This window comes from Aristolochia californica, unplaced genomic scaffold (assembly GCF_029961685.1).
Source record: "Aristolochia californica isolate CCGP_79_NKW_82.1479 unplaced genomic scaffold, dmAriCali1.0.hap1 SCAF_16, whole genome shotgun sequence".
Lineage (NCBI taxonomy): Eukaryota > Viridiplantae > Streptophyta > Magnoliopsida > Piperales > Aristolochiaceae > Aristolochia > Aristolochia californica.
In genome coordinates, this window is record NW_027181837.1 from 2,317,588 (window position 1) to 2,342,404 (window position 24,817).

At 40.8% G+C, this 24,817-nt stretch overlaps 2 protein-coding genes across 3 annotated transcripts; both read right to left on the minus strand.

The window, feature by feature from the left end:
* Positions 1-202: 202 nt before the first annotated feature.
* On the minus strand, positions 203-1,579 carry LOC137953534 (serine/threonine-protein kinase WAG1-like). Its single transcript, XM_068800961.1, has one exon. It carries the CDS (start codon positions 1,577-1,579, stop codon positions 203-205), a length of 1,377 nt encoding a protein of 458 aa, XP_068657062.1.
* A 1,517-nt stretch (positions 1,580-3,096) lies between these two features.
* Positions 3,097-24,817, minus strand: LOC137953729 (uncharacterized). 2 transcript variants are annotated; one of them, XM_068801218.1, is made up of 4 exons: positions 24,534-24,817; positions 22,428-22,690; positions 4,722-4,947; positions 3,097-4,480 (listed from the first exon to the last, which is right to left on the minus strand). In XM_068801218.1, exons 1-4 carry the CDS (start codon positions 24,556-24,558, stop codon positions 3,312-3,314), a joined length of 1,683 nt encoding a protein of 560 aa, XP_068657319.1. In that variant the 5' UTR covers positions 24,559-24,817; the 3' UTR covers positions 3,097-3,311. The 2 variants fall into 2 exon arrangements, with proteins under 2 accessions (XP_068657319.1, XP_068657320.1); XM_068801219.1 differs by lacking the exon at positions 24,534-24,817 and adding an exon at positions 18,058-19,213 and having other exon boundaries at positions 4,722-4,937; positions 22,428-22,506.

Sequence of the window (24,817 nt, forward strand, 5' to 3'; positions counted from 1 at the left end):
CCTCCTTAAGCCTACCATGTGATGTGCCTCTTTATTTTAATAATGGTTGAAGCTGCATTGATTTAAAATATTGCATCGAGGGCAATTACGTAATTATTTTATAAAAAATCCTCTCAATTAAAAAAAGAAATTCTCTACAAAATAATTGATATTTTTTCTGATCTTTTTCTCTTTACACTACTCGCCGTTTCATGAGTAAAATTCACGACCGTTTTCCTCCCATAGTGTTTTTACGATTCAAGACCTGCTGAAACCTCTTATTACTATAATGCCACACTCTCCTCAGCGGCCATCTCCTTCTCCTCTTCCCCTCGATCCCGCTGCTCACGCGGACATCACGCGACGATGACGTACGGATTCCAGGCGGCTTGTAGCTGCGGATCAATGGCCAATTTATACCGGTGAAAAATGGGTGGCGTTTGATCTCCGCTGCACCCCTGGCGCAGCCTAGTCTCCTTCGAGGATCCTTCACCAGCAGCCGTTCAATTAAATCCTTGGCCTCCGTCATCCCTTCTTCTTTGGCGGCGGAGGCGTCGGCATCCGGGAACCGCAGCCCCTTTGTGTGGATATTGCACAGAGTGGCCTCCTTGCTCGCTCCCCTGAATGGCGAACGCCCGTATAGCATCTCGTACAAGAAGACCCCGAAGGCCCACCAATCCACGCCACTGCCATGGCCTTTGCCGTTCACCACCTCCGGCGCCAGGTACTCGTGGGTCCCGACGCACGACGTCGAGTATGCCTGCGTCGGCTCTACCACAATCTCACTCTCTACCTCCGTTGTCCGTCGGCGGCGCCTACCGAAGCAGTCGCATTGAAAATTTCCATCGTCAGGCGTTACCACATCAAGAGACTCGACCGTAGGGACAACGTCCGCCTGGAAGCACAAATCGAAGTCCGACAGCATGATGTGCCCATCCGCGCGGACTAAAATGTTCTCGGGCTTAAGGTCCCTGTACACGATCCCTTTACAGTGCAAGTACTCCAGCGCCAGCAAGACCTCCGCCGCGTAGAACCGCGCCGTGGCTAGTGTGAAACGGTTTCCCGGCCGCGCGCGCATCAGGGAGTGGAGGTCCCCCCGCGCGCAGTAGTCTATCAGCAGACAAGAATAATGCGACACCTCGAGCTGCGCATACAGGGTTGGCAGAAAAGGGTGATCCAAAAGGGAAAGCACGCTGGCCTCCGTCCTCGCCTGCGCCAGTTTCTTACTCGACAGCGCGTCGCGGTCGACCACCTTGAGGGCGAAGTCGGCGTCCTCGAAGTCCTTGAGTTGACAGTGAAAGACCCGCCCCAAGTTGCCGCTGCCGAGGCGACGCAAGAGCTTCAAGTGATGAAGCTGGAGAACCCCATGGGAGGAGATATTGATGGCGGCAACAATGGCCAACCAACGGGGGTCGGACTCACTGTGCCGACGACGCTGCCCTTCCGACAACACGCGGATCGGGTCAGCAACGCTGAGACTGCTACGCGCGCTGGAGGAAGCGAATGTCCGGTCGGTCGACGCATTCGACGTGTAACTGGTGAAACTCAAATCCAAATCGGAATCGGAGGGGAAGTAAGAGTCCCGCTCTTCTCGCTCCATCGAACTCTGCGTCCTGTACAGAGGTCTCCTCAACTTCGCCGATACGTAGTAGTCTGGAGCCAATTGGGTTTCTTCCTCCATGGTTTGTCGATGCAACATGAACAACCTTCCCCCCTTCCAATATATACAGTAGAGAGAGGAGAGAAAGATTGGAAGGAGTTGACTCCCCTCATTTTTGCGCACTTAAAAAAATAGAAAAGGATGATGGAGGAAGGGAGACGGGAACATGCTGACATGGTTCTTGGAACTCCGAAGCCGCGTTCTACTGTATCGGAAGCTGTGAGAAGAGTAAAAGCCGACGCACCGAACGGCTTCATCGTTGATGGGTCGGTCGTTTTTCTCAGTTAAAAAATCGTTTTAAGAAAAAATTATCTTTAATCTCTCCTTCTTCCTCCCGTCACCGAGTCAATGGCTCGCCTTTGGATCCAATGCCATTAATCTAAAATTGTTGAATTCAACTATTGCTGTATCTAATAAAAGCACCCGTTTATTTGATTTTCTGCAAGTATTCTTTGGTGCGAAACTGAGATAAAAAGCACCCATTGTTAACACGGCTGAGATAACCGCCGTTGGTGGTGATTGAACAGCTGAGATAACCGTTCTTTAGATGGTTGATATAGTCGTTAATTATGATCGAACAACTTAGATAACCGTTTGATGGGACAATTGAAAACCATTTCACACCAAATAATTTTTCGTATTGAATTATGTATCTGATATAATTCATCCACGGTCTCATTTCTGCATAAGATAGTAACAGGAGCAGAATGGTTTTCTCCCTCCTGCTGCCATCTTTAATAAACAGATGCATTGCATTTGATCAAAATCGGCTCATTTGGACAGAGCAAGGAGGAGTTTTTGTAAGCATCCAACCTTTCTTGATGCTCTCTATTGAAGTCTCATCACGTTCTCACATGCCCAGAAAACCAGTAACAAGAACCATTTTATTTGTATACCAACCTCAGCCTCTAATCATGAGCTTCCAATCATAACTCCACATAACTAATTTTTCTGGAAGGAGGGACAAGGGGGGTGCACCCATCCGCTGCCCTTTGCCCCACCACCCAGACAAGCTCCATTGATGAACTTGAGCTGTGATTGGTAGGAGATGATGCCTCAACGTGTCAGAGTTGGAGAGTGTTGGTTAAAAAACAAACCTGATTCCTACACCCGACAACAGTTTGATCTAGATCCAAAGCAGCAATGGTGTTCGTCACTTGTGATTTCAATATGTCGTTGCTGCAAGCAAGCAATAGAAAAATTATTAGAAAAATGAAGGAAGAGACATATCTCATCTTCTGAGCTGGATTAGCTTACGAGCATTGAAGGAGAAACGGTGGCTACTAAGATTCTTCCAACTAGGAACTGCTCAATCATTCATCATGTGTTAACTACAAATTGGTCTTTTTTTTTTTTTTTTTTTTGTTGAAAAAGAACTACAAATTGCTCTTAACCTGCATCAGAATCATCACATGGAAAGTGTCAATGTTGATGGTTGACATTAAAATTTCCCTAAAACACCAAACAGTTTATAAGACAGCTTTCATTTAAGAGTAATATGTCCTTCATCAGTCTCAAAATTGTGACTCACATAACATACATTCAAGTGAGATCATACATCCAGATTTTGACACTTGAACTCACTGCATTTCCAATTGTGCCTCGTATCACACAGCTCCATTGATACAATATGTAATAATCAAAGATATCTGTACTGTATGTCAACTCCTTGTTAAAAAGACTCGTGACAACAATTAGACAAGCTCATAGCGGCATCCTCAACTTCGATTGGTTGAGAGGGTTCAGAAAGAATCTGCATTTCTTCCACCTGTTTGACATATCCAGTCCCTGATGAGTTCACAACAGCATCCCCAACTGGGAACCATTCAGAAGTTCCAACAGGCACCTGCCATACTACTTCTTTGAAATATCCAATCTCTGAGGAGCTAGCGTTGGCATCCCTGACCGATGCTAGTGCAGATGGTCCAGCAGGCTCCTGCAGTACTACTTGTTCATCATATCCAATGTCTGGTGAGTTCTCACCAGCATCCACAACTGAGCTTGATTTGGATAATCGAGCTGAAACATGAATTGAGTCTTGTTTGACACATTCAAATCCTGAGGACTCGTGATAATTGGCAGAAAACTTATTTTCGCATCCTTCCTCTTGCTTTGCATGTTCTAACTCCATCGGTTCACTCTGTGGCTTTTGGCAGTTTCTCTCCTCAACTTTAATGGGGTGTGAATGAATTTTCATGCCTACACCACTCTCAGGCGCAACCATGCTTGAACTGGAGATTATCAAACCAGTACCAGCATCATCAGAAACAGTATTTTCTCCTGGGACCAATGTTATATCTTTACAAATGTTTTGATTGTTAGGAGCTTCAACTTTTCCATCTTCAGAAACATCGCTTGCTGTTATGTCTAAAATTTTCTTATCCGTACCATGGGCATCAGATGCGTTTTCCATATTTGGGATTGCACCATTTTGGTTGGAATCAAATCCCTCATGTGACACAAGGAACTCCTTATTCTTTGACTTGCTTTGTCCATCTCGAGAATCTTGTATGTTAGTGCTTCCTTGAACATTTCGTTTGTCCTCTGAGCTTCCAATTTGTCCTTCTTGAGAAGTCACTATAGCCTTCAAAACTTCCAAATATTTCTCTGGCCCTGCCAATGAATCTTCTCCATTTGCATTTTCATGCTGGCTTTGGTTGGTTTTCGAGCGATCACCTTTAATCCGATGGAACCTCCTTTTAGACCATTTCTTTTTGAAACCAGCTCTCTTAGGCTTTAGGGGTTTTGCTGCTTCACTTCGTGTTTCTAATTCCCTTGCCTTCTTTTTGCATGGAAGCACGGTATAGGCATAGCCACCTTCCTGTTTGCCTCCAGATTTACCTATCAAAAGGAATAGTAAAGCACTGAGAATAGATGGTTCATGCGTAAGCACCTTAAAGCGTTCATATGATTCAAAATGCAGGCTGCCCTGGAATATTAAAAATGAGAGAAAAGGACCACATAAAACATTAGAATATTGTACATAGGACACTGAACACCATTTTCACCTGCCTGTGTACTACTTAATGCCTCTTTCTGTTCCCCAGTTCTGAGACAAGAAAAGAAAGTATAACTTACACACCTGTACTTGACTGAATTGCCAAAAGGGCAGTTCGAGCAGCCTTTATTTCTGCTTCTTTTTTCGTTCTAGCAGCAGCTCCAATATATTGAATCCCACCAATCTCGACAGTACAGGAGAAGGGCAACTTGCCTGTCGTGACTTGCTTGACTGTTGTATAAGCAGGAATTGCATAGTTCATTTTCTGTGCATACTCCTGGAGCAAATTTTTACACAAACCTGTTTCATGCTGAAGACAATAGTATTAGATGTAAGAAAAACAACCCACTCAAAGTAAGGGTCCTAATGATTCAAATAACTAAAACCCATAAAACACGAAATTGAAGTATAGAAATGAGAAACAGGTGCAGAAATAATTCCAGGCAGATAAACAGCAGCCTGGATCACAATATTTTGTCATAACTGATATCAGAAAATGGGCCATGGATCAGTAACCTCCAGCTATTAAATTTCATGCTTCATTGCAGTTTGACAGTCACAATCAGGTGGTAGAAACAGAAGTAATGAGTAAGACTCCTCCATGGATGCTGACCAGAAACTTTTAAGATCAGCAGTGCACAGAGTAACATTATTGCAATATTTTTCTGTCCTTTTTTTAGTGCTGTGTCACTGAAAGGTAGTACTGTCGTTGATGTAGGTTAGTCTTTTACTGAGAAGGGTGATGTACTTAATGCAATGGGGAATATTTTGCCCTATTTTAGTCTTTCCTCACTCCAGAAGCCCACCCACTTGATTTGCTTGTCCCTAAGAGGGAGGAAGATTTTTATTTTGATTCATATATGACTTTTAATTTAGCGTTGGTTGTCATGTTCATGAGGTTGAATGTAACCTTTTGTTTAGTCTTTTTCTCACTCCAGAAGCCCACCCACTTTAAATTTGTGGAAGAAAAAGAAGAATTTGAACTTTTCTTTTAGTTTAGTTTTGAACTTAATGATATTATATTAATTAATATCATTGTCTTCAAGATTATGGTTTTGCACGTGGTAATTCCACCTATGTCGGAGCATGAATTCCACCTCTATACACCTGATGTTCTAAAAGATGATCTCGTGCTAATGTTTGCCTTCTTTCTGGCAAATGTGGGATTGACTAAAAAAGGGTTTTGGAACGATGTCACCCATGAGTCTCCATATTTTATTGTTGTATTTTGGCCGATCTCAATATGCGTGCAAAATGCATCTCATGATCCATGGTAGTGCGTTGTATGATATCTTTCTCTATCTGCTATGGAAACAACTTTTTTGTCTTTTTCTTCCTATGTCTGAGACCTATAGCATATATCAATTTTATAACCAATCTCCTAAACTTAGTAAGATCATTCAATGCCAAGTAATTTAAATCTTTCACTTTACACTCCATTCTAGTCTCTTCTTATGCAACATACCCAGAACTTTGTTCCATATAAAACTCCACATTGAGACCTCCATAAAGAAATAATTTTTGACATCATGTTGAATATGGGTCCTTCATAGACAGCCACTGAGATGATAATTCTTTTTCAATAAAAAGCAATGATTTTCTTTGAGATAGTGAAACAGAAGATTTTGACCTTGAGAAGTGATTTGCCTTGGAAAAGACAGTGCCTTGGAAAAGACAGTGCCTTGGAGAAGTTGTGATTTGCCTTGTCATCATATTCCAAGATCAGCTAACTCTTCAGCCGATAGATTAGCTAAATTTGGGACCACCCTACAATCTCTCACTGTTTGGGACGGTCCCCCTAATATGTAATTTAGCTCTGTTGTAGCTTTCTCTATTAATAAAATCAGCACTATTTCAAAAAAAGATAGTGCCTGACTTGCCCATGGAAATCGGTGATTTGGCCAGAAAAATCACTGATTTTCACAAAAAAATCATTGATTTTCATAAAGAATCACTGATTTGGCTAGAAAAAGCAATGATTCAGTGGGTGACTCCAGTGCTTGTGGTCGACTCAGCCTGATTTGAGCGACTCCATAGAAATCCATGTTTTGGCCAGAAAATCACTGATTTTTAAATGAAGCACTTTAATTAATTAAAATCATAGAGTTCTTTCAATTGATAAGCTTTTTATTCCTATACTATATATGAATATTCAGGTACATGTAGTAGGAGACAAATGTTCCTACTTTAAATTATCCATTTCTTTAACTATTTACCCGACCATTTACCCATTTACCCAGGGGTAAAGGGGTAGATAACAGCACAGATCAAAGGTAAACAGAACGGGTAACGGTAAACCCTTTACCTGTTCTGTCCATTACCTGTTGTCATCCCTACTCTCTAGTCCCGGTCAACAAGGTTGGAGGAGCTACATTGTCGAGCACAGCACCTTCGGTAATTGAATCCACCTATCCTTGCAATAGTTTTTTTTCTGGTTACTTGTACTTGGTAATTCATCTAGTGGAATTTGTAATGGAACTAAGGAAGAAAGGACCCAATCGGAGAAACACTATTTTTTTTTTTTTTTAAATAGTTGAAGAAACACTATTTATGAATTGGAAATACAACATACACTCAAAGAATGTGACATCAGCAAAAACATAAACTTTCAAAGAGATTGCATCATAGCAATTAGACACAATAGCCTTTCCGATACAATCATATCCCAAGAATATACACTTTTTTCCCCGAGTGAAGTGAAATTTTATTATTCCCAAGAATATACACTTGATAGACCATAGGGTCAATTTATGCAAGGTAGTGTCAACAACACCCAAAGACTTGATGAGGAAGTTAAAACAATACATCTTGAGTGGAACTTGACCACTCAAAATAGTAGAGGGCATACAATCAATTAAGAACCTAGCAGTTAAAACTACATCCCCCAAAAACCCTGTAGAATATGCATCTAAAAAGAAAAGGTTGAGTAATGGCATTTTTACCTTTCAGCAACCCATTTTGTTGAAGGTGGAAGCACACGAAGTTAGATGTATAAATGTCACAAGATGAGCAAAAATGGAAAAGAACTATTTATATACTCAAAGCCATTATCAACATATAAAATAAGAATACTAACACGAAACTGATTCTTTATTTCATTGAAGAAATTAAAATATACATCAAATACCTCAGGTTTGTCTGTCATGAGGTAGACCCTAGTTAAATGATTGTGATCATCAACACAGGACTCAAAGTGCTTAAAAACCAAAAGCATAAGGGACACAACTAAGATCCCATACATCTGAAGAAACAAAATTAATAGGTTTTGTACTTCTTTTGACTCGAAGTTGGAATTGTAGTTTTGTGATGTTTTCCAAACAGACAGGCTTCACAATCAAAGGACAAAGATGAACTAAAGGAAAGTATTATTGCAGTTTTGCTAAGGACAAATGGCAGAGATGAAGATGCCATTGGGATGAAGACACTGAAGCTTTCATGCAGTAGTTTTCTTGTCAACATCTTCATCCCAGTAATATAATTCATCTTGATAGCCCTACCAATCATCGTCCTCATCTTGAGATCTTGAAACGATGATACAAAGGAAAGAAATGACAAAACAATCGATTTGTCTAATATTTGGTAGATAGATAATGGACTAACTAAAGTTTTGAAAAATATATAATATAGATGATAAAGACAAGGAGGAAGTAACCCGAACTACCTCCTCAGCACAAATGCATGAGGAACCATCAGCAAGTATAGCATGAGCAAGAGAAGATGGACTAAAAAGGGAGAGCTAAGATGAGGTACCTATCATGTAAGCTGAAGCCCCAGAATCAATGAGGAAGTTACTTGCAGGAAGAACATGAAGTGCAGGCATACATGTGTGAGCCAAGGTGGCAAATGCTGAAGTAAGACAGACCAGTCTATCCAATTGGTTTTGTGGAAGGAGTAGTAGTTAGTCCCAATCGCTGCATAAGTCTCATCAGCTCTTATTTAATATTCATAGTTGGTTTACTCTAGGCATTACACTGGACCACCAATGGTGCAACACAACATACAAATAACCTAGGGAACAAAAATTGAGCTTCAACCCATGCACACATTCTGCTCTGATACCATTGTTAGGATGAACACAACTCCATCCTAAAATGACTAGCTATTTAGAAGACCATTAACCTTTCTTATCACTTCTCGATATGTAATTTTTCCCACTTAACAACTAATAAACTAAGTGAGAGAGGACCAAACTTAGCTATTATAGCTATAAATATTAAAGACAAAATTACCCTTGGGGTTACAATCGAAGACTCCCCCCTCAAGCTAGAGCGCATATATTAAATGGCACCAATCTACTAAAAAAAGATGAAATTTTTTGTTTCCCTAGGGCTTTGGTATAGATATCTCCAAGCTTATCAATGGAAAAAAAATGGAACTATACTTTTACAACTCATCACTGTCTCAAATGAAAGATTGGATTATTGGTAGTGAAGATGGTTGTTTGGGTAGCACACCACATCAGCATCAGATACTTTGCTTCAAAACCAAATCCTACCATGATAGATTTAACCCATGTCAACTCACAGGCAGTTGGGAGATTGGTGCTGATAAGATTCTGCATCATGTGATTGCTTGGCTTTGCACTCTAGGTGTCGTTGAGGACATTTAAGGGAGGTATCAATTTGGGAAGTTAGTGGCTGATGCTTCTGGGAGTAAACATCCATTGGTTGCTGAATGGAAACCGCAATTTTTATGGCACCTCTTTTGGCCAACCCTAGTCCCTCCAGATGTTGAGGAGTTTTTAGAAATTCCAACAAGGAGGTGTTAGCTTCCTTTGCTGGCCCGCTTGGTATGTCTGAGTCAACATTTGTTGAGATTCAAGCTTTGCATCAGGGTATAAGGATACCTTGTGACCATTTTCACGGAGGCTACCTGTTTAAGGCGATTCTAGCAGCGTCATCAGTTGGTATTCGATCAGAAAGGATCTTTGGCGCCATTGGTCTAGTTTCTACGAAATTCAAGACTTGTCTTTTGATGTAGCCCATTTCAGGTCTCATGTTCCTCGCTTTGCTACTAGGTTGGCTGACTCATTTGCTAAAGAGGGGGTTTCCCTTGCTTGATTGTTTGTTATCTTCGGACTTTATTAATGAATCAATTCACTAGGCAGTGTGTGTCATTGCCTTGCATGCAATTTCAACTATGACTCTTGCATCAAACGTTGTTTAATACTTTTCCAAGTAACCAAACTTCCTCCAACGAAGGTGCAATAGCTAGAAGTAGAACTTATATTTAGTTTGGAGCTTGCATAGTCTGCATAAAAAAACTGTGCATTTTTAGTACAGCCCTTTTCCATGAGTTCTCTTCAAATATTTCAGAATTTTGAAAACAGCCTCTAATTATATTGTTGACAAACCAGTACAAGGCCATTTTGGTCATTTCACCTTATCCTCATATTCATAGTATTATGTAATCTTGTTCTCTATGTTGAATTATGTCTATAGTCCAAATTCCTGTACATAGGACGTATAGAATGAGAGATATAAGGAAATTAGGGTTTCACTTAAGTGAGGGGCAATTTTGTAATTCAGAAAGGCCAACTTAATTAAATAGGTTGGGAGTCATGCACGATCCCCAATGCAGCTCATTCTTGAGCCTTTCTCTCTCTCTTCATCTCTCTCTACTCTTACTTTTACATATATTCTCCAAGAAGTCTCTACATATTTGACTCACACTAGATTGAAACCCAATTTAAAATTGGATCGAGCGGGATGCGACGTCGTTGGGAGGAACGCTCCCCCCCAACCCCCACGACACATCTTCCCCAAGTATCGTTGCCTGGGAAGTTTCTGAACCTCCACTACCACCGACGAGAACCACGACGACGACGACGATGACGAAGCTCCCCAAATCCTCCAGCATTGTTGGGGAGCCCACCACTGAGAAGTCGAATGACAACCTCCTAGACCTTGATGTTGGAATATGTTGGTGATCTGTGTTATGACCTGGTCTTCCGCACCTTAAACGGTTAACCTTTTCGGGTCGCATTGGCTAGCTGTCTTACATGGTATCAGAGCAGGTTTCGCCCGTCCCGCCTTCGAATCCCCGCGCGTTCGCATGTTTGGCACGGGGATTTTGCATTTGCATTTGTATTTGGAATTTATCCTGGGTTTAACCCAGGGGTTTGGTTTGCGTGGGAGTGTTGGAATATGTTGGTGATCTGTGTTATGACCTGGTCTTCCACACCTAAAACGGTTAACCTTTTTAGGTCGCATTGGCTAGCTGTCTTACACTTGACCAAGCTACGCCGAAGGAAGATGGGCAATGGTGTACAGTAAAGGGGAGAAATTTAGAGAAGAAAGTAAACGGAAAGAAGGGGATGCTTCGTGGATTTGTGGAAACTCGGAAATCTCGATGGAGCTGAAGCTAGGGAGATTCAACAAGGTGATTCTCTTAACCATCAGAATGGAAGAAGGCGGTCTTTCATTTTGATCCCGCTGGCCGCAATCTCCGATTTCGAGCATTGTTTCGTAGATGAGGAATCGGCGAGGGCTCCCCGACTCGGGGAGATCAGAGTAGGAGAAATCTCTTTCTCTGTCTCAGTGTTCCGAAAGAGGGGGATTTGAGAGCTCAAAACCGTCCAGAGAAAGAGGACGCTTATCATGGCTCGAATCTACCTCCTAGAGATGTTCGGAATGTTGTCCTTTTGAAACTTCACGATGGTGGCCAAGTCCGACGTTTGGAATAACGAATCTCTCGCTTCTTGGATCTGCGATAAGGTACAACTTGATTACCTACCCAAATCTTCCTAGTTGGGCCCTCAGAAGTGGTTAATTTCTCTCAACTCGAGGGAAGATGAGGAGACTGCCCTGGAAGCCAAGATATGGGAGCACGAAACGGAGGTGGAAGTGTCAGAATGGGAGGTGACCGCTTTGAGTCATCCCCTCAACCAATGGATTTCCATCAAAGACCTTCCGATTGAGCTTTGGTCGGAGGAGGTTCTGCGCTGAGTCTTCCGTACATTCAGGAACGTAATACATTGGGCAGAAGACACGACGGAGAGATGAAAGCTCGACATTGCCATGGCTTTCGTTGCCCCAACCTTGCGATGGTCCGAGACTCTCTTCGTGGAACTGATTTTTGGCGGGCATTTTGTTTGGATTGAGGTCTCTTTCAGAGACATTGGGATTCTGCGATCGCTGGACTCAAAGGGGACGACCCTTTTCGGAGTCGGCCTCACCTCCCAACCGGGTCAACTCTGGGTTCAACCCTTCATGCTCAGGTGAGTCAACATCTTTACTGAGTTACGGTTCTAACTCATTTCCAAATTTAAATTCTCGGGGAAGCATTTCGAGACCTGTATTGTCAGATGACAGTCAGGCTTTCGAAGCCTCTATGGAGCCTTCAAATTCAAACCCAAATCGTGTATCCCATAAAGAAGTAGCTCCTTACCAGGCTCAATGTCCAAAGCTGGACAGATTCTCAAAGACATTATGGAGTGTCCAAATTCAAAGCATGTGTCCCAAAAAGGAATAGCTGGCTCCTTACTAGACTCAACGTCCAAAGCTGGACCCGTTTTCGAAGCCTTTATGGAACTTTCAAATTCAAATTCAAAGCGTGCATCCCGCTCCTCAAGGTCCAATCCAACCCATGCACCCCGAGACCTCGAGATATGTTAATCCCGGGAAACCCCCCGATCAAAGCCCTTCTATTAATTTTGGTAATGACTCTCGGTCTCGGCCTGACATCATTACCGGGACTCATCTCATTGGCGAGTGTGCAGAGGAAGTAAAACAAAACTCTGCCAACGGAGGTTTCTTTCCCAGCGTTGTTTCTTTCAGGGAATGGAATCCCCATGTGTATGCAAATGATTTTGGTACCTCCAGCTTCCCTCCTACCCCTGTTGAGCAAATCTCTCCTCGTTTGAGATCAGGAATGTCGTCAACATCCCCTTGCCCCTTCACCCACCCATGGATCCTGAAAATCCTGATCCTGAACCACATTTAAACCCAAATTCTCCCCCTGTCATCGCTACTTATCAAAGAAGAAGACGGCAACAGGATATTGCTATCACTCGGGAAAATTCAAGTTCGGCAAATCTCCAAATTCCTGAGAGATCTGATAATACTCAGCCCTCCCCTCTCTCACCTGATAGACCTGATCGTCTAGTGGAGGAACTCCAAGTTGAGCGTCATAGATATGACGACGAGACATGGCAGCAAATGATGAATCAGGCACGTCTTATGGGAGGGGTATATAGAGGTCAGCTGCCTAGGGACAGAACTACGTTGGGAGTCCAGAAGCATGGTAACAAATGATTGTCTTATCCTGGAACGTTAGAGGAATCGGTGCCGTCCGGAAGCGGGGAGTGATTTCGAGCTTTCTCTCTCAATTCAAACCCTCTATTGTTATCTTCCAAGAGACAAAATGTCAAGAGATGTCTGATGCCATTGTCAAGGAGCTCTGGTCGAACCCTTCAATGAAGTGGGTGGCTGTTAATGCTGCTGGCCACTCAGGTGGTATCCTAGTCGCTTGGGATTCGACTTATTTTGACTCTCTTCAGGTGTTTGAAGGTCGTTTCTCATTGGGAATCCAACTCGGGGATCTTTCCTCCGATAGAATATGGTGTGTGGGAGGGAGTTTATGGCTTGACTAGATATCGTGAGTGTGCCTTCTTATGGGAAGAGCTCAGTGAGCTTTATCAGTTTTGGAGACTCCCATGGCTTTTTGCGGGTGATTTCAATGTTATCTGATACTGCAATGAGAAGAAACCGCCAACCAACCGCATATCTGCCTCTATGCGCTCAGATTTCATTGGCGGATGTGGGCTGGATGAGATTTCTCTCTCTGGGAAAAATTATACATGGTCGAACAGCCAACAACAGCCAATTCTATCAAAATTAGATCGTTTTTTGGCATATCCAGACTGGTTGCAGCTCTTTGGGAATGTCTCTGGCCGTGTTTTAAACAAGGTGGGGTCAGATCATTGGCCTATCATGTTGACCACCTCTTTTGAGAAATGGCTGCAAAAAAAATTGATGCCCTTACTGATGGTCCAAGTCTGGGCAGACAGGAGTGGGCTTTCCCTCTGAAGCTCCGATTTTTAAAAGAACAAATCAAAGAATGGGCCACAAGCCATCGTTGCTCTCTAGTTGCCGAGAAGGTTTCTCTCCTTTCTCAAGTTGCGGACCTAGACCTAGCGGAAGAACAGAGGTATTTAACTCCAGCGGAGTTTTCTTCCCGAGTTTCTCTTAATTCTATCCTACATCAAGAGAAGATTCGTTGGAAGCAACGTGCCAAATTTAAATGGCTAAAGGAGGGAGATAAAAATACAAAAAATTTCCATGTCGTGGCATCTGCAAAGCGAAGGTCCAATCAAATTACCTCATTATGTACCAATAATGAGGTAACATCGTTTTGGACTTCGATTACTAATGTGTTGCTTAAGTTTTTTATAGACCTATATTCGGAGGAATACCCTAATAGGCTAAAGATTGAACACATCAATCTCTCTTGGCTCTCTCCAGCAGATGCCTCTTTTTTAGAGCTACCTTTTTCGGTCGGAGAAGTTGAACATGTTGTTTTAGGCATGGAAAGTGATAGGGCACCGGGCCCTGATGGCTTCAATGGAGATTTTTTAAAAAGACTTTGGCCTCAGCTCAAGGAGGATATCATAGCAATGATTCATGGCTTCTTCAGCAATGGTATCACCTCTTGCAGTATCGGCGCATCTTTTATTATTTTGGTTCCGAAAAAAGCTAGTGTTGAGAAGCCAGAGGATTTCCAACCTAACAGTCTCGTCACAAGTGCTTACAAGATTATAGCCAAAATTTTGGCTCATCGTTTAAAATTTCTGCTCCCAATAGTCATCCATAGAGAGCAAGGCACTTTCCTCTAAAGGAAGAGAGATTTTAGACTCCACTATGGCAGTTCATGAACTCATTGATCATTTTCGCCGTAACAAGAATCCAAGAATTGTCCTAAAGTTTGATCTCGAAAAGGCCTTCGACAGAGTGAATTGGATCCTTCTCGATGAGATAATGGAAAATTTGGGTTTTGGCAAAAGATGGAGATTCTGGATCAGAAGTTGTGTGGGCTCAGCCTCTTATTCTCTTCTCTTCAATGGCTCAGTTTGTGGATATTTCAAAGGGGCCAAAGGAATCAAATAGGGTGATCTGCTTTCCCCGCTTCTATTCAATATGGTTGGTGAATTCCTATCTGTTATGTTTTACTCGGCGGGCAATCTTGGGTGGCTCCCTCTTACTAGTACCCAACAGGCCTTTAATATTCCCATACTCTAGTATGCAGATGATACCATCATATTTGGAATCGGTAACACTGATGGTGCTGGAAAGATTAAAGCGGTTTTGGGTCTCTTCGAATTAGCCTCTGGTCAGAAAGTCATTGGGAAAATACCTCTCTCATGGGCTTCAATGTTAGCCTTGAGCTCCTTGCAGAGATGGCAAATATATTTGATTGCACAACAAGCTACCTACCAGCAACCTATCTTGGCCTGCCATTATTCAATGGTCGTATTTGCATAAGTCTTTGGAATCCAGTGGTTCAGAAAATGAATCCCGACTAGCAAAACCTAGAAGGGGCGTCTACTTAGTAAGGCTGGGAGGCTCATCCTCCTCAAGTCTTGCATTGCAAGCATTCCAAACTATGTTCTATCTTTTATGTCATGTCCTACATCCATGTGTAAGTCTATGGATAAGCTCAAACAAAGATTTCTATGGAGGGGATCGAGCGATGCCTTTAAATATCATCTGGTCAGATGGGATGATGTATGCTTGCCAAAAAATATAGGTGGACTAGGGATTCGGAAATCCAAGGATATGAACCAAGCACTGCTACTAAAATGGTTATGGAAGTTCAATACCCTTTCTTCAAATCTTTGGAAGGAAATGGTTCTTGCCAAGCTTGGTGGTGACACTCATTGGTGGATGTCAGGAGGTAATCAGAGAGGTTTATCCTCAATATGGAGAGCATTATACCTTCTACTTCCAAAATTTTCTTCCGCTAGTAGATTCTATGTTGGAAACGACAGATCCCTCAAGTTTTGGGAAGATTTGTGGATGGGGCAGGTGCCATTACAGATTGCCTTCAGCAGTCTATTTCTCCTCTCTACTCGTAGAGACATATCAGTAGTCGATGTTTTTGAGGGGGTGGTATGTGCCTACACCCTAGAAGGGGTCTTTCGGGCTTTGGATGCCAGTCGCTTGATGGACTCAGTTATCTCGGTTAAAATTCATCCTTCGGAGGCAAACAAGCTCATTTGGTGGCCAGATAAAAGTGGCACTTTCACTGTATCATCTGCATATGGTTTCATTAATGGTTGGAATCCGTCTCTGAGGGAGCATGAGATCTATTTCGTATGGTGTCTATGTGCTCCTTCAAAGATTCTTCATGTGGAGTGCCTGTCAAAGCAAGATTCTCTCGATAGACGTGCTTAGAAGAGAAGGTCACCCTCAATTGACCCCCTGTGCCCTCTTTGTAACACTAAAGCTTAAGCCACAAGCCACATTTTGCTTCAATGTATATTCCCTTGGAAGGTGTGGACTTCCATTCTTAGTATGTTGGGGTTACAATTCTGCATGGCAGCTGATTTGATCTCGTTCAGTAAGTCGCTCATTGGTACCCCTCTGCCTGACCTCAGAAAAGTGATGCTCTCTGCTTGTGCTAGTTTCATTCCGCGGAGGCTTTGGAATGAGCGCAATCGAAGACGATTTGATGCAAAAAGTGAACCTACGGATCGGCTCGCGGACCGAATGGTGGGTCATATCTACTTGACTTCTGACTAAGAAGTCTTTCTCCTCATTTGTGGGCACCCCTATCCATGAAAACTGAAGAAATTTGGTAATGATGCACTCTGGGACAAAGGTCCCGGTTTTGTAGGAATGGATTCCTCCTGAACCCAATTACCTTAAGTTAAACTTTGATGACTCTTCTCTTGGTAATCCTGGGATTTCTAGTTGCGGAGGGGTTATTTCGAATCATTCCAGTAATCAGTTTTTCTCATATGCTGGCCCTCTTGGCATATCCGACTCTACATCAGCAGAGCTTCATGGCCTCCTCTCTGGGCTCCGTGTCTTTAGAGACAAGTGCAGCGGTCCTCTTCATATCGAAGGAGACTCAAAGGTGGTCATTGGATGGTATGAATATGCATCCCCTCCCCCGTGGCGACATTGGGATATGTTTCGGGAGATATCAGAAATTACGTCAATTGTATCTTGTATTTGGTCTCACATTCCGAGATCCGCTAATTCGGCAGCAGATGTGTTTGCCAAGCAGGGAGCTACCCTACAATCATTGGTTGTAAGGGATATGCTCCCTCCTCTTTTGTAATTTCTCTTGTTTATATAAATACATTTTTATAAAAAAAAAACATATTTGACTCACAACTTTAGTATTCTTTTAAAACAATGAGAATTTCATTGAGAGAAAGGGTTACAAATTAAACAAACATAGCTGAAAAAGACAGCAACAGGATAACTAAAGGGCATAGAAACTACAAAACCATCAATATAGAATAACCCCACAATAAAACAAATCGATTCATTACACTTACTGCATATGCAATGTTTGGTCTCGTGATTGTGACATAAATTAGTTTTCCACCCACTCTCCTATATCTTGAGTTAGAATTTAGAACTAGGATTTAATCATCATGAAGACAAGTGTAAGTTTCCATAGAAGCATCAACAAGCTTGTAACATACTTTCTCTATGATAGAACCACTCTTGAATTACTGCTGACTACCTCGATTCACAGAAAGTATCCCAACATTCCCAAATCCTTAGTTTAAAGATGACTCTTCAGATGATTTTTCACTTCCTCTAATCCTTCACTATCACTTTCTGATACTCTATCATCAATGTGTACGATCGAAATAATCGCACAAGCAGTTAGACAAGAATAAAGACAAAGTGATTAGCTTAACAACACCATGCTATATTTCTTGAACCAAACCCTTGAACTCTGTTTGAGGCGATTCTTCAACCTACAAACTTTTCCAGCTTCCCCATAGCAATATACTATAGAGTTGCCCCTCACAGAAAAGTATTTTTTATATTTAGTAGGTACAATGGCCACCTTTTATTCATTGCAACAAATTTGAGAATTCTGATTGAACGTGATCTCACAACAGGGGAGAACATCTGAAAGTTATCCACTTCATACATTTGAGTGTACCTATTGGCTACGAATTCTGCTTTATACTTTCCTATAAAACCATTTGGATTTATTTACACCCATTGACATACCAACATAGCTACATCGTCAGGACAATCACCCAACTCCTAAGTCTGCCTGGACCTTACATATACACATCCTCTTCTATAGATTGTTTCACTTTGGATGCATCATGGCTTCCCATACTAACTTAAGAATGGAGAACAAGATAAGAAAGTAACAAAGATGATGGAGAGAGGATGTCAAATTAAACATATCAAGATAAAAGATGATGAGTACGCAACCTTACCCCTTTTAGAGTAATTGGCAGATCAATATCCCAAGGAGCAGTATCCTCAAGCGAAGAAGATGACGATGGAGGAGCAACTTCTGGTGGACTTGTCTTAATTTCCACAATATTTTCTACTTGATTGGACCTGAAAAGGCTACTCTATCGGATACCAAATGTTCATCTCAAGGGATGAAAAGAATGGAATACTTTCAAAAAATGTAATATTTGTTGAAATATACTTTTTCCTGGCCTTAGGGGTCAATACTTTCAAAAAATATAATATTTGTTGAAATATACTTTTTCCTGGCCTTAGGGTCATGCACTTAGACTCCTTTCGATGTCAAGAATAGCCAAAAAAAGACACATTTGAGTAACCTTTGGGACAACTTATCAGTTACTGATCCAAAAACATGAACCAAAACAAATACACCCAAATACACATGTGTAGTAAGTAAAACAAATCAACCCTTGGATGAAGAAGAATGGAAATTTGACCATCAAAAGTGAAGGAAAAAAGTTACTAGGATAGCAAACAGTTAACACGACATCCCCCTAGAAATGTCTAATGGCTAGTATTTGAAACATTGAAGTCCTAGCAATAAAAAGGTGTATATTTTTCCTATCATAGACCCCATTCTATTGGGGGTATATGCACATGATGTTTGATGAATCATCCCACATGAGAATAAAAAAGTAGAAAATATGCAGGCATTCACAATCATCGTTCGGACGCAAAGCATGTATGGAAACGCCAAACGGAGTTTTATTTGACCATAAAATGTCAAGAATACATAAAAAAAAAAACTTTTGATGTTTCCTTCATGAGGAAAACATAACTAACCCAACAAAAATCATCAATAAATAACACAAAGTACCCAAATAGACTCGGTACCCTACAAGGTCCCCAAACATCAGAGTGGACTAACTCAAATGGAGACAAACATCTTTTATTGACACTGATTAAAAACGACGAGCAAAGATGTTTGCCAAGTTGGCAAGCTTCACTAAAGAAAGGATAAACTTGAACTCAAAGAGGGAAATAAAACACAAAGTTTGCATTGGTATCATGAAGTACTAGTTTGCATTGTCTGTGATACTTCTCAGCAACATCTTCCAAATAGTATAGTGCATCAAGCTCACATACTCCATCAATCATCCTCCTCATCTTGAGGTCCTGGAAAAAAAAAAAACAATAGTAGGAAAGAAAGTTATAGATCAATTTAGTGTTTTGACGACTAAATGAAAGTAAACTAACTAAAAATTTGGGACATATAATACAAATGATAACAATAAGGAGGGAGTAGCAAGAACCACCCCGCTAACCCAAATGCGAGAAAAGGACCCTTCCGCGAAAACAACCGATATTGTTGACGAAGACTAAGTGAAAGAAGAAAAAAGAAATGAAGTACCCATCATGTGAATAGACGAATCGATTTGCTATTTATTGCTAGGTGTGGCAAGAAATGCAAGCATTCTTGATTGCATCAAAGTAGCACTTTTTTTTTTTAATATAGCGTATATTGATAAGAAAAAGAAGAAAACTACAAACCTAGCCTTGGGGGCATGTCTCTACAACAAAGTGTTGATCAAAGTAGCACTTGTAGTGGAGGAAAAAGCCGGTTGTTCACCACAGGATGAGGAAGACATCTGATCAAAATGTTGTACTAGTTTCACCATCGTTTCTCTCAATCCCGACATAACCACACTATCATAAGCACCAGAGCCGCTATTACTAGAACAGTGTAGCTGGTCCACACTGGTTTTCAAGCTTGTCACAACCCCTATCAGAATAGTGATTTGTTCTCCCACAATGATCACATTTCCTCTGACTACACCCATGGCCTCTTCCCCCACTGTCTTGACCTCTACCTCCACCAACTCTAGCTCACCATCCAGGTGCACCAAATCAATTTTGGTTAAGGTTGTATTAAGGGCTGATGCATTGACTTACTTGCTATTCGAACCCAGAGGAAACCTCATACTTGGCTCTCATGACCTAGCATATGCTTTAGTAAAAGATGCATTTGTCCTAGCCAGCATCTGAGCTTTGATAGACTAATATTTTGGGCCTAACCCATGCAAAAACCCGTGCACAATGATCTCTTCCTCTTGTCATAAGGTCTTTCCATCCATAGTAAATGGATGATATATGCTAATTTCTTGGAGCACTCCACTCATTTCACTGAAATACTCAGTGACACTCATTAAGTAGGGTAAATAGCTTTGCGTCAAGGCCTTCCACATCTCTCTAGCAATCTTACAAGAAAAAGATAAATGGTATATTAACTCAGTAAAAAAAAGTCTAAGCAAAATAACAAGAAGAAAAAATTTTGCCCTTTTATATTAATTCAAGTAAAATAGTACGAAAAGACTATTATGCCCTTCTCTCTCTAATACATGTATGCAACATAATTCTAAGTAAATAATCAGGAAACTAAATACATGACATCAAATATCTAAGCCACTTAGTACTTTGGTTGTGTAATTGCAGTCTATTTCTTTCACATATATGATTAAAATAACAATGTCAAAATTTCTCTTTGGCACAAATACTGAGTGGTCATAGGGACTTTTCAAGAACCCAAAACTCATGACAACTTCGTTCAACTTTTTTTTTTTTTGAATAAGGTGAATTTTATTCAAGCCAAAGCAAGAACAAAACAACAAACAGGCCTAGGCAAGGAGACCTCCCGAAACAATGAGAGATGAGCGAGAGACTCCTTGGCTTGATGAGCGAGAGACTCCTTTCAAGCCAAGGAGTCTCTCCAACTTTGTTGAACTTTTCAAACCAAGCCCTCCAGATTTGATAGAGATTTTAAATAGCTTTCTGCAGTTTATTTTGTCCTTCTCCCCTGGACCAACTTAGCCTAATGGTTGTTCCATATAACCTTATTTCATCAAGGTCACCATAGAGGAAAGAGTTTTTGAAATCTAATAGGAAAAGCAGAAGCCTTGGTTAACAGCAACTGAAAGTAAAATACAAATTGGATTCAACTAAGCAACTGGTGGATCTCCCAAAAAAAAAAAAAACACTTAAGCAACTGGTGAAATTTCTCAAGATAGTCCACCACATAAGTCTAGGTATGACCTTTTGCAACCAGGTGGACCTTGTATCTCCACTAATCCATCAAGGTTAGTCATCACTTAAATTAATGCCAAAAATATTTGCTTTATGTCGTTTTACTCTTGACTGCAATGAGGCCTTGACATTTAGAACTCACTATACAAAACCATCACAAAAACAAATGACATTATCAATGGAGATGGCAATGTGGAACCTGGACCAACTCAACCCGCTTGAAGTGGAGACAGGTTTCTCATTTTACCCTGTGCGGTGGGGATGGAGTTAGTCCTAAAAGTGGATCCAACCGTATATATACTCATTACAAACATACTTCTTACCTTAGGTTAATGACAATATAAAATGTAAGAGAATGTGTGGGGCTCAAAGGGGACTCAATGGTGTTCGTAGAGATGGGTTCGCAAAAACAGGCACACAAGGAGGATTTGTAGGGGGCAATCAAGTTTCCCCAAATCCAAACCCCACCTGACCCATTGACATCCCTAATCATTAGCAGATCAAAACAATGGAATAAAAAAATCTGAGCAACAAAGAGAAAAAACCAGTGTGATCTACTCAGCCATCAACCCATATATTAAAAAGAATACTTAACCCTTTACCAACTAAATTAAACAGAAGAGGTGATAAGGGACTTCCTTGTCTAACTCCCCTAGTGCTTTTAAAGTAACCTTTCACCGTTCCATTCAGAGGGAGTGTCAAGACATATTGAGAGCAGTAAAGTAGTTTTTTTCTTATGAAAATTAGAAAAATATTTCATTAAGAGAGATGCCCTAAGGAGAAGAAAGATACATCATGGGGTGAATTTACAATGAAAGAAAAAAAGAGGTAAAGAAGTACCAATACCAAGGTGCCATGCCCAGTGGCTCCTTCCTAACTAGAGAGCCAGCCAACTCATTTGCAATTCTAGATGTGTGGTAATGAAATTATTTTAAAATAGTCAGATTTCATTAAATAAAAAGTGAGGATTACAAAAGATTACAAAAGATTACAAAAAAGTAGCAAAAAAATTGAGATTTCAAGCTATTTAATTTTTTAAATAATCATATTTGGTGTCATAACTTATTGAATGGGTCATAAGAGACTCGCATGAGGGGCACTCTGGTAGGACCTTGTAACTTTCATAAAGTGAATGAATAACAGAAAGCATGGTCAACCAGTAGTGAGCTCACCTCTCTTTCTTTTGATGCAACTTACTATTGCTCTGACTTCTCTCTCTACTTTGCATTGTTCTACATTCAAAGCTTAACTCACACCAATTTTAATGAGGGAGATAAAATTTCAAAATAGTAGGTGAAAGTGAACGTACCACTGGATGAGAAATGTATTCAGACATGCTGCCTGATTTAAGGATCTCCATGAAAGCAATTTCAGCTGCTGACTGTTCTGCTGCTTTACGATTGAAAAACCCAGGTAAAGAATCAAATCTGACATTGTTTACAATCACTGTAGACCTGAAACTTGGTTCATGTGAAGGGCCTTCCTTAACAGTTTCATAAACAGGAGTTGGAATTCCAGCCTTCTGAGCATATTCCTGTAACCGGCTTTTGAACACATAGCAATTGGACACCCCTGAAAGCATAGAATGCATGAAAGTTCAAGAGAAATTTAAACCAGGGATACAAAACTAAAATGGTTATATAGTTTATTTATATGCTCGGGTATAAGAAGTCATATTGTTTATATGCATTGTTGGACTAATGAAACTGAATAAAAAAGGAACAGAAAGAAAAATTATAACTAGATTAACAATAACAAGTTTGAAAAGGGAGCCATTAGAGAACAATACGTTAAAGTTGTGTCCGGGTCCAACCCAAAATAACTAACCAAAGTTAAGTCTTTTTTCCAACTAATAACGTCAACATTTTCCTTTGCATTAATCTACATGGGATTGTTCCCACTAACTTCCCCCTCAAGTCCAGGCATGCATAAATAAACAACAGACTTGAGACGTCGACAATACAGACAAGATACAAACTAAACAGAACACGAACTAAGCCCAATTGAACAGATGCCTTTCTCCCACACCATCAATACGAGTTTAAAACTCACTTAAACCATCAGCCAATGCCAATGGCGCACAAAATACTAAAGAAAGAAAAGGTCTTAGAGGTCCACACAAAATAAAAAATTTGATTTTGCCACCATGTAGGCTTACCCATACCAATAAGAGGAAGAAAGAAAGTAGAAAAGGAAAAATCTCATTAAGGGCCAAATCTCATCTGATATATGTCAAAGCTGGATTCAGGTCTATCCCAAAATGACTAACCAAAGTTAAGATTTTTTTTCCTACTAATAACAATAGGATTCTCCCTATCATTATTCTATCTGAAATTATTCCAACTAACACGGTAAAATAGAAAAATTCAGAAGGAGACTACTATGATGTAGATTATCAGTTAATTCTGGGCTCCTTGATGAAACCCTGCTCTCAATAAAGCCCAAAAAGGTACAGACCTAGGTTCATATCATCTATACAGGCAACAATTTTGACTTCGAGCTGTTGCCATTAGCGAGTCAAATAAAAATTTGAACAATTACACATCAAGGAATCAAGACCCTCATCAAGCATGACATATATATATATATATATATATATAAAGTGCAAGAGCTGACGTCTATATTTTGTGACAAATAAGTCTTCTCCAAGTTCCCGTTTTACCACAGCCAAATCTCTTCCCAAATTATGAAGTGAATTTTAAAATTATTACAAGCTCTACGCAGATATTGTACAAATGCATGCATCTCATCAAACAGAACATAATTCAGACAATAAATCGAAAATTGACTGTATATATAGCTTGGTGAGACAAGCCATACAAGAAAACAAGTTCCTCAAAAGCATAGACACCGCAGTACAAGCAAACAGGTGGAAAATCAAAGACGTAGAGAATTAGTTTTCTAACATGGTCCGATGGCAAACCCCATGTCACGAACAAACCCAAATATCTAAGAGAACTCGACTAAAACATAACTTAGACAGCTCAATGATCGGACAAGCAGTATTCTTCCCTGGAACGCATGAAAGAAACGAACTTCTCGAAATTGCAAAAGGCAGACACATTAGTTATGCTCTCAGAAAGAAAGCCCAACACAAGTAAAACTAGAAAAATTATATTAAAAAAGGAACACAACCTGCAATGATATTAAACGAACCCAAGGTAGCAGTCGAGAATGGAGCGATGGTCAATAGAAGAGGGAAGAAAACTTAATGATTGGAAAAAACCAACAAATACCACAATCTCCACGCAGAGCCCAATAGAATAATAGAAAATGACTGCTTAGTATCGGTCGACAAATAAAATGATTCGTCGAAGTCACACGAACTAAGGCTATTTTCTCCCCAAACGAAACTAGCAGATAGGAAGAACTACAATAAAAAATAAACGGGAGCAATAGAAAAACGGATTCTAACCCGAAAAATGGTCTCTGGAAGACATTCTCCTGTATCAGGAAAGTTTGACACTATTCTCCGAATGTAATCGCGGAAGAAAATGGCCTCACCGGCTTTCAAGTAGGCCCTTTTCAGAGCGCCAAATTTTGTATCGGATTGAAGGCACTTTTGGGCTTCGACACAACTCAACTGGAAGAGAAGTGCAGAAGAAAACGCAGGAAGAACAAAAAGAGAATATAATAACAACAAGGGACAGACAAAAACTTCAAAAGGGCGACTCCATTGCGCAGAGTAAGGGACCCCAG

Excerpts from the sequence above, each read along its gene's own strand:
- LOC137953729 (XM_068801218.1), bottom strand. The coding sequence starts at position 24,558 with ATGTCTTCCAGAGACCATTTTTCGG. Across the intron at positions 4,948-22,427 it reads AATACATTTCTCATCCAGTG|CATGAAACAGGTTTGTGTAA; the intron begins GTACGTTCACTT and ends TATTGTCTTCAG. Across the intron at positions 4,481-4,721 it reads GGCAATTCAGTCAAGTACAG|GTAAATCTGGAGGCAAACAG; the intron begins GTGTGTAAGTTA and ends TCCTTTTGATAG.
- LOC137953534 (XM_068800961.1), bottom strand. The coding sequence starts at position 1,579 with ATGGAGCGAGAAGAGCGGGACTCTTACTTCCCCTCCGATTCCGATTTG.